The following is a 16,504-nucleotide window of genomic DNA, read 5'->3' as shown; positions in this document are numbered from 1 at the left end:
GCCTAACTATTAGTCACGGGGCTTGATACCCTTGATCAAGCTCAGATATTTTCGTGGACGTAGCGACCACTTAGTGACCGTGGGTGTCCGTGAACCACCTAAAAAAAAAAAAGAAAAGAAAAAAGGGAGGAAGATAAGAGTTTTGTGACCCCCTTGCTTTCCACAACCGTCGAATTATAATCATTAAATCTTCGACACTAAGAATTTGGAGATTTTCCTTGCTAATTCTAATTCCAATTCCTACAATAACACTAAATATTTAGCTTGGTTGTTGGATGCTACACCCAGACCCTAGGTGTCACGCCCCTACACCTACGGTAGTCTTTTAACCGCTTATAGCAAGGTGCGGCACTACCAATCGTTTTCTTTTCACCAATACTTACGATTGTAGACTACGCCTAACATTCCACTTATCCTACTTAGTTTGTGTTTCGCAACCAAGTATTACTAATGTGTGTTCCTTTATACAAGTGAAAGCCCATAACATTCACATAACAACATTATATAAGAGAAATGCACAACAGTATAAAGGGGAGGGGCAACTCCTTGCAATATGAGTCTGCCCGAATCAATATATTATACAATCTTCACTTTTACAAAGTACAAGTTAAATATTGGGAAACCCCAAATTTACACTTAGCCAATTTTCAAACTTCGGCAAACTCGGTTGCCTAGCTCGTTGGTGCCTCTGCACGGTCGCCGCACGACTCACCAACCCTTCGTTCACCTCGTCGCACGATCGTGTTGTTTGCCCAACTTGGGCGTGTCTCGTCGTAACCAAGTCGCCACACACGGGCGCCTCCGCACGAGTCACACCTTCGTTCACAATCTCAACACTTCACCGTTTCCTCCGTTTTGTCGTGCACGGCGCGCCCTACCCGGGTCGCCCATTCGCACGATTCTTCGTTCCGGCGTGCACGACACGCCCTCGCCCGGCCGCCCGTCCGCACGTCTACCCGTTCACCCAACTTTGTTCACCCGAGTCGCCACACGCCTTCACCCAAGTCGCCACACGACTTCACCCGGTTCGCCCGAACAACCTCACCCGGGTCGCCACACGACTTCACCCGGGTCACCCGAATGACCTCACCCGGGTCGCCACACGACCTCGCCCGAGTTCTGCCTGAACGACCTGCCTGAACGACCTTCCTGAACGACTTTTCTGAATGACTGTCCGAACGACTTTCCCGAACGACTGTCCGAACGATTTTTTTGAACGAACGATTTTCCCAAACGAATGTCCGAACGACTTTCCCAAACGATTGTCCCAACGAATTTTCTGAACGAGTTTACACCCGAGTTCCGCCCATCGTGCGGGCTCATCCACACACTGTAGAACCCCTTATTCGAACTCGTGTTGATCGAATGATGGTCGTTTGCCTCCAAACGACCTCCAATATATACGTGCGGGTGGCGGGTTGTGTCACCCGGCCGACCCACACCAAACGCCCAAGCCGACTCGTTCAACATGTGTTGTTTCGCCCAAGAGGATGGTCGGCCTACCCAACTCATGGGACCGCCCCCTCAACTCGCCCAACACCTTATAAACTCGTTTCTTGGCTCGTTTCGTTTCATATTTTGCACGCACTTCGCACGGTGGAGTTGCCCTACCCGTCGCATAGATCGCAGGTCCTAAAACTAGGCATATTGTGTCTTTATTTGTTCATCGGGGCAAAGGATAACACCTCCTGCTCCTGCCACCCCTTCTGTAGAGATTTTTAAAAACTTGAATTTAAGTTGTTTAGTATGTAGAATTCAAGTGGCCCAATGCATTTAAAAATGTATTTTAAATAACAAAAAGTCATATTCTTGCTTGAAATTGTATAGCCAAATTCTGGTTGAAAAAATTCCATTTCCTCTATAAGTTAAATTGTGCCATAGTTAGGGTATAAGGTTGAGATTTATGTTAAAGATAGTTATGTCATTTTTGCTTTTCAATCTAATTAAAAAACACTATAATATAAAATAAATAAATAAATAAATATATATATAGCCTCGCTTTGGGGAAGGGTAATTCATTGCAGCCTTAAAGCACCAACTAAGTTTCCACTGTAGGGTAATGAGAAGATGAAAGGGCGAAGGAATAAGTCTCGTGGAAAGAGAAAGCCATTAAAGTGAATGGAGGAATGAGTCTGAAAGCGCTTTCCACAAACAACTGGCAATCACTGATCAATAGGTAAAGAAGAATCCAAGTTGATTCCGCCCGGCCTTCCATCTTGAACACCGGTATATATATATATATATATATATATATATATAATAATTTGATTATAAAATAAGTTATAGTTTCATGTGGTATTAAAAAGGGATGGTATTGGCACATGAAATTGTAACAAAGTGTATAAGTTAAGAATCTCCATGGTTAAAAAACTTGTTACATATTTCTTTTTGTGTGTGATTTAAATAAAGTTATAATTAAGTTGATTATTATGATTTTTATTTTTTATTTTTAAAATTTTGATGTCTATTCGTGTTTACATCTATTTAATTATGATTGTGATAGTAAAACTAAAAATGAGAATATTTTGATATACAAAGATTTGAAATTTATATAAATGTAATTAATATTATTAAGAATTGTGATTCATATTAACTCAAGATTTACCAAGTACTGAGAGGAATCATATCTCGTCCACAGGGTCTTGTATAAACTATGATTGGGTGCTCTGTTAAGGCACTCTTGATGTGAAGGGTCTTGTATAAACTATGATTGGGTGCTCTCTGATGTGAAGTCACTGGTTTAATTCCCTCTTTGTTAAGGCACTCTTTGATGTGAAGTCACCGGTTTAATTCCCTCTTTGTTAAGGCACTCTTTGATGTGAAGTCACTAGTTTAATTCCCTACCTCTATCAAGGTGATATATTAGACATGATGAAAATGTAGTTCCACCAAACTTACACAAAAACAAAAAAAAAATCAAATATCTTGAGATAAAAACCTTTCTTCAAATTTTAAATTTACATTTAAAAAAAATTAATTACTCTCTAATAGTATATTTAAAATTAAAATAAATCTATAAGAATCATTATTTAAAAGAAATCTTATTGCCTAAAATAATTGGTAAGTGGTTTATGTTGAGAAAAACTTTCCATTTTAATAATTTTAAATTTAAAATCATTATAACATTTCTTTACTTTAAAATTAAAAATCTTAACTCACCCTATAAAAAAAAATATCAATCTATATCATATTCAATAAAAAAGTTCGTAAAAAATACATGTCTATAAAAATGGGATGAATTTCTAATAACATCCGACCTTAATTCTATAAATGTAATAGAAAAATTTGAATACCATCGCACATTAATTTTATAAATATAGCTGAATAGGACCTCAATTGTGTTTTAATCTCTAACTTCAAATTTAATAACCTATCATGGACACGCTTCCAGTATGATAATTCTTAAATAAGAAATTAAAGAAATAGAAAAAGTCAGTCTATAACGTAGAGGAAAGAGAATGAATAACGAGGAAGCAGGCAGAGGCAGGCACTGGATGGGATTTATACAGGATAAGAACAAATACGAGGAAGCAGGCAGAGGCGGGCACTGGATGGGATTTATACAGGATAAGAACAAATACAGCAGAGAGAGTGACCATGCCTACGTTAACTCATTGTCCTTGGGGATGGGCGTGCGGGTTAAATTGGAGTTGGCGTTCCAGATGCCGACGTGTACGTGGGCGTGGCTTCTTGACCGTGGCGTGTGGTCTGGGATTGCGCGCAGCTCGACTCGACGTAAAGCTTTTAAGTGTTCTTCTTCCTACAGCAGCAGAAATCCAGGTGCCCATCTCCTTTCAATTTCAATTCCTTTCTCCTGCATGCCCCTCGTCGGACACATATGGGGGATTGCTCTTCCAGGCTTAATATTACAAGAGTCTTGATTAGTGCTAGCATAAATTGGTACTTATTAATAAAATTGGTAACTACAGAACATTTTTACTCCCTGGTATTCAGTAGAGGTGCCAATTTCAGTAGATGAACAAGAAGCGTTACGCAGGGGAATTGAAATCAGATGCCCTACTTGGGGATTGGAATGGGAAGCCGAGTGATCAGTAGAGGTGCCATTTTCAGTAAGTGAAACGAGTATAAGCAGGGTAGTGCAAATTAGTTGCCTTACTTTGCCGGGTTGGGAGAGGGGTCGTAGGGTGTATATGCAGGGGAATTGAAACCAGATGCCCAACATGGGGATGAGAATGGGAAGTTGAGTGATCAGTAGAGGTGCCATTTTCAGTAAGTGAAACAAGGATTATACGCAGAGGAGAGTAAATCAGTTGCCTTTACTTGGGATGGGGGAGGGACAGGGGACGGGGGAAGCCGAGGCAAGCTCAACAGATCTAAGCTTGTGTTGGTGTCTATTTGTACGTATTCTCTAGCTATCCAGCCTCGCATATAAATTGTGATTGGAGGGTTCCCTATAATTAATTGGTTTATTAGCAAGGATGTAATAAGGGTGGCACCATCACCATCCACTAAGAATCCCAGCATACCTCCATTCGATATGAGAGTATCAAGGCAGCACATGATGGCCTTCTTGATGCAATTAAAGTTTCACCACGAAACTGGCCCCCCTTTCTGAACGCCAATGGACTTTTGGCATCAAAAAGGCCTTTTTGATGCAATTGAAGCTTCACCACCAACCTGGTCTCCTATTCTGAACTCCAAGGGACCTTTGGCATCAAACCTCACCCAAACAACTTTTGGTTTTCCCGTCTTCCTACTAGATGATTGACATTGCAAGTAATGTAGGGACTTGCTCTTGGGCCAGGGACAGGGTGGAGGATTAGGGTTAAATATTGGGTGCCATTAGTCAAGTTGGGAGTTTCTCATATTGGTGATGGAGAGGGTTTAGGTAGGGGCAGGGGATTATCACTTCATTATTAATGGGTAATCACACCTGGAGTTGCTCATATTGGGCATCTCCTGGGGTTATCACTTCATGATTAATGGGCAATAATGCTGGAAATTGCTCATATTGGGTATCTCCTACCTTCTGCTCCCTTTTGATCTAGATCCTTTAGATTGTTTTGAGATCAGATCCCTAAATATTACATTATCAGATTTATTCCACTTCGTTATCGTGTTCTTCAAGCTATATGAGAGAATTACAATGGCACAGGCGATATTTTTCATTGGCTTCAGAAAGAATTAGAAGGGGGAAATGATTGACTCATTCACTACACAGTCGCAAGATCAACTAGAACCTTTTAAGCCCTTAATGAAGATGGAGAAGTGGATCAAGAAGTGCATGGACATTAGCTGTTTCCTGGATCAGTCTTACAGGTTGTACAGGGATCTCCAGCAACCTTATACAAGATGGTGTCGGCTGAGTGGATGCTGGAACTTCAGCAGCAAATGCAGACGCTTCTATCAGATGAGGCGGCACACTTGGCTCAATTAACAGACCTTTATATTGCTCTGAGTTGAAAACTGTTTTATCTACATACTTTTTATCTTCTTGAATTCAAAATTTATCCCAGGAATCATGACAGGGAAGTGCATTTGGCTAGCAGCCTCTGGGCTTCCATAGCGGACCTCCTTAGAGATTAAAAGAAATGGCTTTGTATTTCCTTTTTTGTCGTATCAGTCTTCAAGTATACTCTAAAATGACACTTCAGCAGTCACAAACTGCCATTTTGTAACTCTTTTAATCAGCTTAATAATTTTTATCTTCGTAGGAACATAGCTTCATCCAGAAGGGACTTTAGCATATACGTTTGTTAGAGTTAACCTAATTCTTAGTCCACTCGTTTCATGTTCGTAACGTTTCAGCCTCACTCAAAAGGGTTGGCAACCAATAGTGAGGCCTCACCTAACGTAAAGAGCTCTAGACACTTACACCAATTCAAAAAGTGTTTTCCCTTTTGTTTTGGCCTCGAGACCGTTTCACACAAGCTGTTTAGTTAAGATGTGTTTCGAATGGATATTTTCTCACTCTAAACAGAATTAACTAGGGAGTTTTCTAAGGAAAAAAGTCAACTAAGTTTAACTCAATTGTGCAGAACTTTTGTGCCATTAGTGTACTTCGTACTTCTCAAAGTACTTAAAGATAACTTATTTGTAATTTCTAGAAGTTTATATTGCCAACACTATTTTATTCCACTTTATTAAAAAATGTCACTGAATCCAAAATTGTCCTACTCAAGTTATTTTTTGCCTTATCTTTACCATCCTCATATTAAGATTAAAGGTCGTTATCCTAAGCTTTGTGGGTTGTTTTTAGCTTATATCCTATCATTTCGACTTCCAGCAAACAAAGAAAATACAAAGGGGAGGTTTTTGTTCATAAAGGATAAAGTAACCTATTGAGGTCCACTTAAACCGATCTGGCTTGTAGGACATGTGTTAAGTCCTTGTTGCCACAAAATCTAGCAGGCCTTGTGATAGCATTCACAAGGCAAGGACCAAACCTTGCAGCAACAATGAAGGATATTGGCACTGTCACCTCAGTGATTCTTCTCCTGCTCTTTAGTGGAATTTCATCACAAGGGAGGCTTCCCTATATTCACCTATAAGGATAATCTAAGTACAAGGTTCAAGGTGATGCAAATAGGCTAGGTAAAGATACCATATGTTGAACAAGGATCAATTCTTCCTGGTAAGGGAGCAATGTATTATGTACCTAGACTAGATAAATACTTCTATAAGCTAGGGCTCCTTGATATGCAATGATAAATGAATACTTAGACCTATAGAAGTTCAAGAAAGGGTTCACTTGAAGATTGGATCAACAAAGCAATAGAGCAAACCCTCAAATAGGCTTCAATTTGAAGCTTAGCTAGGTTTTGTGGTTTCCAAGGCACAAAATTGATCAAGGAATGATGGCGTCAACCCTCTTAAGGGAAGGTTTACCACCATGAAAGCTAGATTTTGCGTTTAAATGGTTTATAGAGGCAAACCCTAGATTTTCATCCACAAACATCCACCTAAAATTGTCCTATAAGTGATTCAGCCCTAGAAAAACCCTAGCGGCTTGGCTTAAAAAGCGTAGGCACTAGAGAAATTTTGAGGTCTAAATTGGGCCTCCTAAGGAATATTATAAAATAATAGTGGAAATAATAAAATAAGTCTAGATTACATCATCAAATTTTAGAGGGAAAAAAGAAAAAACTATTTTTTAACATGTATTTTAAAGTTATCTCCCTACGGTTTTACTCAAATTTTGAGTGGAAGCATTCATTGGATGCATAATTTAATTCCTCGTCCAAGTAGTACCTATGTTGCATGTTTTTGATGGACCCTGCTACACGAAAAATGAGAAATACATGAAAAAACGTGATTGCAATCACCTTTTTCATGTATTTCTCTTTTTTCGTGTAACAGGGTTCATCAAAAGTATGCAAGATGGATACTCCTTGGATGAGGAATTAAAACCATATGGAGATAAGTTGAAAATATGAGTTGATTTTTTTTATTTTTTTAATCTTTTTTACTTTTCTACTCCAAAAATGGTGAATTATCTCCCATGGTTGACATCATCATCTTGAATCCTATTGGTTCTTATAAAGTTGATTTTGGTTGTACATTTTTGTTTTGAGGCCCATTTTAGACCTCAAAATTTCTCTAATGACTAAATAAAGAAGGAAAAATATTTAGGTTTTTGAACATTTTTTATCAACACAAATGTTATCAATATCTAATCCTACTTGGGTGGTGGAGTCTTAGGTAAAAATTTAAAGAGAAGAGACAAATGGTTGGAGTAAGGGGGGAAATCTATTTTTCACTTTACAAAACCGTAAGTATCTATTTTGTGAGGGGAGAAATTAAATAGAAGATGCACACTAGGAGTTTTTCTATAGATTTCAAGGAAGAGATATTTAACATGTAAAATTGAACTAAGATTTCCAACAAATAATATGCTTTTAGTCATGGATCAGTAAGAAACACTAGCATTAATTCATTCACATGCAAAATAACAGAAAATCAGCAATAAACTTACAATTTATTCCAAGAGAAGACCTTTTTTCAATCCCAAAAAGACATCTCCAATACAAAAGCCAACCTCCAATAGCAAATGCTCCATAGAAATCACTTTTCCACAAGTGGCGAAAAAGACAAAGCTAAATTGTGCCCTCGAAGTGAGAGCCAAAATCTCAAGTGTAATGATGAATAATAGCGAGGGATTCTCTATTTATATGAAGTCTATCCCTCACTTTTAAAAAATAAAATTAGCCTACAAGCCCCTACACATGTTTGGTTTTGAGTGTTTGACAAGAAAAGGGGGTTACATGCCAACCTTATAGCGAAATACAACAAAATAATTCCATAAAAGCCGACGTGTGTGGGCCAATATCCTCCATAAGCATGATGTCTTGCCATTTTTGGCCATAAATGCTAATAAAGTGCATGGAATGGGCTAGTGAGATGTGCCACCATCATAATCAACTCCAAATCTTGATGGGAGACCTCCATAAGTGCCTCAAAATGCCTCCACATGTCAAAACAATGTTCTGGGTTCCCTACATGACCCTCTCAAGGGCTAGATAGGTGTTGTGCTATGTTGCATAAAACGTCAAGGAACCCGGTGTTTGGGGTTGTACCGGTACCTAAAATGGTGAAATGTGGCCAAAACACAGTCGAAACATTGGATGACGTACTGTACGATGTCCCACGATTTGGGGATGCCATGCAACATGAAACCCAACGTTTTGGCCCTTTTTAGGCATTTTGCGGGACCAAAAATGTTCCAAATGCAATATTTTTATAAAGAAAACAAGAATTTTTTAGTGGTGCCACCTAATATTCAAGCTTATGGCCCTAAGATTGCTATGCAATTCATGGTAATGTTAAAACTTAAAAGCAACATTCTCCTTTATCTTCCAGTTTCATCCTTTTACTTAAATTTTAAACATTACCATGAAATGACTTAGGATGTTTGAGAGTGGTTCCGACCTCATTTGGGATTATATATGGAGAAATTAGAATTTTAGATCTCACTCAAAATCCGGTAGACTTAACAAATTTTTTAGAATTTCAGGATTGAGGGATTGCAACGTTTCCATTGGATTTTGTCATGTACAAGGGTATGGAACTAGTATTTAATCAAGAGCACCAAGCCCTCTATGTACCTTGATGTTAGTGGCATTGGTTGTCGAACTCCTCTATCATGACCCTACTAAAAATGTACCCATCCCTCAAACAAAATCTTAACTTGACATGCTACGTCTTTTATATCTTATTTTAATGCTTAGAGAGTGATATTGATGATAAAGATCCCAATACAGGGCATGATTTTGATGATATGTAGGTATTTGTTGTAACATGATTTTTTTTGGATGCTAGAGGCCATCTAGAGCCTATTTGTTGATGTATTTTTGGTTCAAAGATGGATTGCACTCGATGCTATTTTGGTTATGTGCACCCTTACATGCTATATAAATGATAAATTTCGCTTATTTGTGTCTAAATGGTTTGGATTCCTACGGATGTACATGAATATATATGTTTTTCTTTAAAATTTAAATATTTTATGTGTTTTTTGTCGACCGGTTTTTTGGTCCGATGTTTTTACTTGTTCGGGTCCTATTCCGACCAATTCCTGGTCCAAAGGGTTTTCTAGTTTGATCACTGGTTCGGTTCCAATAACATTGCCCCACACGGAGCTAGCTTATTTGTGGGTCCCAATTGCAAGATAATGTGTTATTCACTTATTATTAATATATATATACACACATACACATGATGTTTTGGTCAACGTTTCCATTGTTGGGAGGTGACGTTTCTAGACGTACCCATTTTGGAAACTCCAAAACGTTTCAATGTTTTGTGCAACATAGGTGATGTGGCACCATCTCTCTCTAGCATTGGGGCTCCAAGTTTGAGTACAAGGCATCCTTTGTCATCCTAGGGATGACCATCATCATATGGACTCTAGATCAAGCAATGCCCATCAAACAGTGTCAATGCCATCCTGGGGGCATGCTGGGTCCACTGGGTACAACATCAAAAATATCCAACACTAAGCAAGATGGGCTCAACGTTTCAGCCTTTAGGGCTGCTCTAAGGTGTCAATCATCAATTAGAATCATCAAAGTTCCCAACACTCTACTCTAGAGGGGAAACACTGCATTTGCAAGATCATCGTTGCTCTCCTGAAAGTCTAAAATGACATGGGCATGCTGCGTAGTGGAGTGATATAATGTGCCCTCAAATGCCTTTGCTATTGTGTGAAGAACCACTTGGAAAAACCATCTCAAGATCAAGTGAAAGACATCGATCATTAGGGACAATTACCATGGATGCATCATAGTGGACCATACTTGTTAAGGGCATAATAACACTTCAAACTATGATGACTTTCAAATATGTAACTAGACCAAGTCCCGTAAAATTGTTCCCTACCTGTGTTAGGGATCGCTAGATGGTCAACCCTATAAGGTGTTTCCATTCCCTCAGGGGAGGTTACATGTCCTAGGTCAGCCCTTCAATCTATAGGTGCCTGTGATAATAGTGGCAATGGAGGGGAAGGAATTCAAGGCGAGATGCCATGGTCATGGGACCAGCTAATCGAGGTCCCTCATCCTGAGTGTATAGATCTGAGTGAGCAATCATGGAGGCATGGGTTACCCCTTTCCTCGGCCTGCATTTTCCACCCCTCTGGTGCGACTTTTACTTATTTTTAATAAAGCTTTTATAGGGAGCATAGCTTAGGAGTTCAAGCTTTCTTTTGATGATTTAACATTTATTTTCCTCTTAATGATGATTCAGTTTCTTGCTCATCAAGGTTGGGACATGCAAGGGTTCGTTTATTATGTGATAGAGCATCAAGTGCTCAGGAATCGGGTGATAGCTTATGAGGGGAGTAGATCTCATGCTAGGCTTTTTCCTATGCACTAATTAATGTCCTTACCATCTTTTGTATTTTAACTTTCTTTTTCTTTCATTGTGGCTTTAACGTTCTTTTAGCGACATCAACCTCAAGGGCAAAGTTTCTAGCCCAGAGTCAAGGATGAGGATATAAGTGAACCAATCCCAATTAACCAATGACTAGAAGCCCAAAGAATGGATATGAAATTTGGAGAATGGTGGAAAATGGTAAGTATGGAAAAATCATGGACATGCTACATCTACCCAAGTCCCCCAAGTAGTGACCCTCCTATAAACCTAAAGCCCCAAAGGAGGTCCCACTGGACGAGGGTAAAAAAATAACCTCCCTAGTAAAGTGAGAGAATAATTTTAATCCATTTTAGAATGCCCAAAACATTATGTAAAAGCACATGATTACAAAATGGTTAAAGTACCTGTTGAATGGTGACCCACCTTCCTTTAAGAGGAATGTCGAATCGTGAGAGGTATTTGATCGATGCAAATGGTAGAGGAATATGGCATATCCTCATGTGCTGAACAATGTAGGGCTATTGGTTGGCTGGCTGGTTGTTCAAAGGAGAAAAAATTTCTCCTATGGGGTTACTGACTTTTTAGTGGGTAACATTTGGCTCCATCTCCGGGACATGTGCTCACCGTATAGCACATGATCCATATGCTCGTTCAAGGAGTGCATGAGAACCCCAACAATCCGTGGGCTTGCAGACTTGTTGCCTGTACACTCAACCCAACTTGTTGATAGCACGTGAGTAGGGTGTTAATCGTCACCCTTGCGGTTATAGGAAATATAAAATAAATACTAGAAAGAAAAGTTAACTAAATGTGATCTAATATAGTGTGAAAAACACATTAGCATGAATGATGAATAAAGTAGGATGCACACACAATAATGCAAACACATGAACTCATTGCAACTATCTATAAGTAAATGCGCCATGTTCCATCAAACAAGGTAAGGTGCTTGCCTCCCATAGGAGAGGACAACAACTCACCATCAAGTTTTGCAATGTAAAAATAACATACCTGTACTTTGTTGTGGGCATGAAAGGATATGGGTTGTCATCAACAAGGGCCAAATCACCAACTTGAAAATCCTTACCTTGTTTTTGAACCCATTGTTTCTTTCTAATGTTTTGGGGTGTCTGTTTCTTATTCTTGTTTGAAGGCATTGATTTAATTTGATAAACATTTCCTGATGATGACTCAACCTATTTGGGTCTTTCAAGGATCTTTGGCTCAAAGTATTTTTGTTATGTGTGCAAATCTTTGGGATGTGTATCAGCCTTAGCTTTACCAGGATGCTTTGGTGTGAAAATTCTATTACTGCAGCAACTGATTTATTTTTCCTACTTATTCTTCAATAAGTTATTTACGAATTCGCTTCAATAAATATTAAAATAAACTCTACTGCAGATATCAGACCATAGAACAAAAGCAAATACATGCACAAAAAACAAACACATCAACACAGTTATTTTTGGACAAAAGTCCCCAGAAAAACCCAATGTGGGAAAACCAGTGCAGCAGAAGAGGATTTCATTAATTAGCTTTTCTTGAGTACAACTGGGTGCCAAACTGGCTCACCCAACAAAGATAAATTCTCCAGCACCTCCCCCAGACTCAGCGTCAGACTTGCTGGCCTCTGTGCAGCGCCCAGACCCTCTGCGTCAGCCCTTACCTCTCTGCGTCAGCACTGAGCCTCTCTGCGTCACCCACGCAGGTCCTCCAGTGACTGCGCAGTCCTGCTGCCTTTGTGTCTGCCTGAGAGGCTTTGCGTCTACCTCTTTGATCTCTGCGCTAATCTTCTGGTACTGTTCCTGCCTCTCTGTCCCGTACTAGCTACTTCTCGCTGCAATCCAGTTTTCTAGTTCGAATTTCTCAACAAGCCTCGCTCTAGAAATCGAACTGACTGGTCTCCCTTTGTGTATCTCCAACTGATCCTCAAGTCCCCTTTTATACTTTTCCTGTTGATGAATCAATGGCCAAGATTAAGTCCCTAATCAACGGCTAAGATTAAAATAGACATGATCCTTATCTTTTGGAAGATTCTCATCCTTATCTTTATTAATACCCATTAATATTTTTATTTCCCTATGTTTAGACTTAGGAACTCATTAAAAATATTAATTATTTTAATAACATTTCAAATCCGAATGGATTTTTCCAAAACGATTTTTGGGTTTTGGAGATCTCATGTGCTTTAGCCTCTCCACCATTTTTTATGGCTAGAGCACATTCGATGCTACCCCAAATCAACACTCTCTCTTAGCAAGGACTATGCTCTAATAATACTCCACACTGAGCATCACTCCGATTATATGGCACTAGTACCTGTGCCGAACCTAGGCCTCCCTGCCCAACATCCTTTGCACTGCTACATCCTGTACTGCTGCCCATGGCTCTATCACTGCCACTGCTACATCTATACTGCAACTCCCTCTGCATCCATGCTGCTGCTGGTCCTTCTTCCCAACACTGCATCTGCATTGCAACTCCCTTTGCATCCGTGCTGCTACTGGTCCTTCTTCCCAACACTACATTTGCACTGCAACTCCCTTTGCATCCGCGCTGCTACTGGTCCTTCTTCCCAACACTGCATCTGCACTGCAACCCCTTCTCATCATGTTGCATCGTGCTACTGCACTGCAACATCATACCCATTTCTGCTACTGAAATGGATTCTTTATCATCCCCATCTTCTCCCTGAAATAATCAAACTTGGTTCTTCCAAGGGCCTTGGTAAGGATGTCTGCCACCTGTTCTCCTGTAGGAGTGTAGCTCAATTGTAAACTCCTCGTTGGACACTGTCTCTGACAAAGTGACACCGAATATCAATGTGCTTGGACCGATCGTGAAATACTGGATTCTCAGAGAGCTTGATGCAACTCTGATTATCACACATGATCCTGGTTGCCTCCATCTTTCTTTTGAATAGGTTCACAAGCAGTTTTCTAAGCCATATGGCTTCGCATGAAGCTGTGCTTGTGGCCATATATTCTGCTTCAGCTGAGCTCAAAGCTACGGATTTTTGTTTCCTACTGCACCAGGAGGTCATTCCCAATCCAATGTTGAAACAGTTCCTAGAGGTACTTTTCCGATCCACTGAACTTCTAGCCCAATCTGCATCAGTAAATCCACTCAATCTGATATCCTTACTCCTGGTGTACAAGAGTCCATAATCGACTGTTCCCTGTATATATCTGAGAACATGTTTCGTTGTTGCCTAGTGCACCCTCTTCGGTTCCACCATGAACTGACTGAGGGTCTTGACAGCGTAACAAATGTTTGGCCTGGTATTGACCAGATACATCAGGGACCCTATGAGCTGCCTATATAAGGTGGGATCAACATCCTTGTCTTTTGATGCATCAATTTTCTTCCAGTTGGTGATCATTGGAGTAGCCATGGGTCTACAATCCTGCATCCTGAATCTCTTCAGAATTTTTGTAGCATATCTCCCTTGTCCAAGGAAGATCTCCCCCTTTTGCTGCCAAACTTCCAACCCCAGGAAATAATGCATCTATCCCAAATCCTTCATGTCGAATTCTGTGGCTAGATTCTTTTTGCAGTCCCTGATGAGCCTGGATGATCCTGTCAGGAAGAGATCATCCACATATAATACTAGGATTAAAGGCTCATTCTGTACAACCAGATAGTAGAGATTTGGATATGCATCACTCTTGACAAACCCCATCTTCTGCAGGTAGCCATCAATTTGACCATACCGCGCTCTAGGTGCCTGTTTCAGCCCATACAAGGCTTTCTTTAATCTGCATACATGAGACTTCTTCTCATGTGTCTCAAAGCGTTCTGGCTGTTCAATGTCTACCTCCTCTTCTATCACCCTGTCCAGGAATGCCGTTTTGACATCCATCTGATGAATCTCCCATTCCATCTGTGCTGCAAGAGATATCATGGTTCTAATAGATGTATACTTGGCCACTGGGGCGAAGGTCTCTTTGTAGTCAATTCCTTCCTTCTGAGCATATCCCTTAGCCACAAACTTGGCTTTGTATTTTTCCACACTGCTGTCTGCAACATATTTAATCTTGTAGATCCATCTCGAAACTACCACCGATCTCTCTTGAGGCCTCGGCAGTACCTCCTAGACATCGTTCACCATTATAGAGTTGTACTCTTCCACCATTGCATCCATCCAAACTTGATGTTGAGCGGCTTCCTAAAAACTGGAAGGTTCTCCATCCTAAGCTACTAAGGCTTGATATCTATCTGGCTGTCTTTGCTCTCTCTTATTGTTCCTTGGTGCTTTGATGAAATTTTCTGCATCCCGCAGAATCTGTCAGAGTTCCCGACTTGTTCTTCCCCTGGTAGCAGGGGCATCTGTCAGCTCCTCCTCTTCTTGTGATTCTTCTTGTTCTGAAGGAGAACTCTTGGCTTCTGTGGTTGAAGTGGTTTGACCAACGACTCATCTTTTGACTGCTCTTCGGAAGGCATTTCTCGAGATTTTCTGAAGGCCCTATCCTCCATGAACTTCACATCTCGTCGAACTACTACCTTCCTGCTCCATGGAAGATAGATTCTGTATGCCTTAGCGTTCTCGCTATATCCCACTAGATATCCTTTCTCTGTAGTTTGATCTAGCTTCTTCCTCTTTTCCTCGGTTATGCGGCAATATGCTAAGCTCTCAAATATCCTGAAATGACAACTTCAGGTGTCTTCCCTGTGAAGACTTTCTTTGGAGTAATTTTTCCCAATGCCCGATGAGGAGTTCTATTCTGAACATAGACTGTCGTGTTGCATGCTTTTGCCCACAGGAATTTTGGCATATCCTGATCATACATCATGGCCCTGGCTGCTTCCACGATAGTCCGGTTCTTCCTTTCTGCTACTCCATTTTGCTCCGGATTGTACAGAGCTGTCCACTCTCTTCTGATGCCCTCCCTAGCGCAAAAGTCTGTGAAGTCCTTGTCGACATATTCTCCACCATTATCTGAGCGCAAAACTTTTATTTTCTTTCTAGTCAGATTCTCCACCAGAGCCTTGAACTCTTTGAATCGACAGAAAACCTCATCCTTGGTTTTCAGAAAATAAATCCAAGTTTTCCTGGAGTGGTCATCGATGAAGGTGATGAAGTATTCAGCACCACTAAGAGCTTTAGTGGACATTGGTCTGCAGATATCTGAGTGTATCAATCCTAGTACACTCTTGGCCCTGTTTTTACTTCTAGGAAATGTTGCTTTGGCATACTTGCCCAGAGCACATCCTTTGCATACATCATCTCTTTCTGTACTAAGATCTGGAACTCCTGTTACAGTTTTCTTGAGGATTCTCAGAGCCCCATGGTGCAAATGTCCCATTCGTCTATGCCATAGTTCATTCAGATCCTTGTCCCCATGATTGCCTATCAGTGCCATTGGTGATTCTAGCTGTAACCTGTACAACCTGTTACTCCTGATTCCGATCTGCACTTTCTTTTTCCAGCTTGGGTGTTTGACATACACTTTCTCCTTGATGAAGAAAACATCATAGCCCTTGCTTTGAAGTTGTGATACGGAAAGTAAGTTCATCCCTAGTCCTCATTAAAAATATTAATTATTTTAGTAACTCTTCATCTGGATGGATTTTTCCAAAACGATTTTTAGGTTTCGGAGATCTCATGTGCTTTATCCTCTCCACCAATTTTCATGGCTAGAGCACATCCGATGCTACCCCAAATCAACAT

General features: G+C 40.2%; 1 protein-coding gene across 1 annotated transcript in view; it reads left to right on the top strand.

Annotated features, from left to right (window-relative positions):
* Positions 1-3,500: 3,500 nt before the first annotated feature.
* RBL10 (RHOMBOID-like protein 10) overlaps positions 3,501-16,504 on the top strand; it is a 234,964-nt gene continuing 221,960 nt past the window's right edge. The window contains exon 1 of the mRNA XM_089385787.1: positions 3,501-3,780. Coding sequence (XP_089241913.1) covers positions 3,598-3,780 — 183 coding nt within the window. The 5' untranslated portion in view covers positions 3,501-3,597. The remainder of the gene's footprint in view (positions 3,781-16,504) is intronic.

Source organism: Pinus tabuliformis, chromosome Q (assembly GCF_031772625.1).
Source record: "Pinus tabuliformis cultivar Carrire ecotype Pingquan chromosome Q, CPIR1, whole genome shotgun sequence".
Classification (NCBI taxonomy): Eukaryota; Viridiplantae; Streptophyta; class Pinopsida; order Pinales; family Pinaceae; genus Pinus; species Pinus tabuliformis.
Note: the sequence above shows the minus strand (reverse complement) of the source record. Positions and strands in the feature narration are given on the sequence as shown.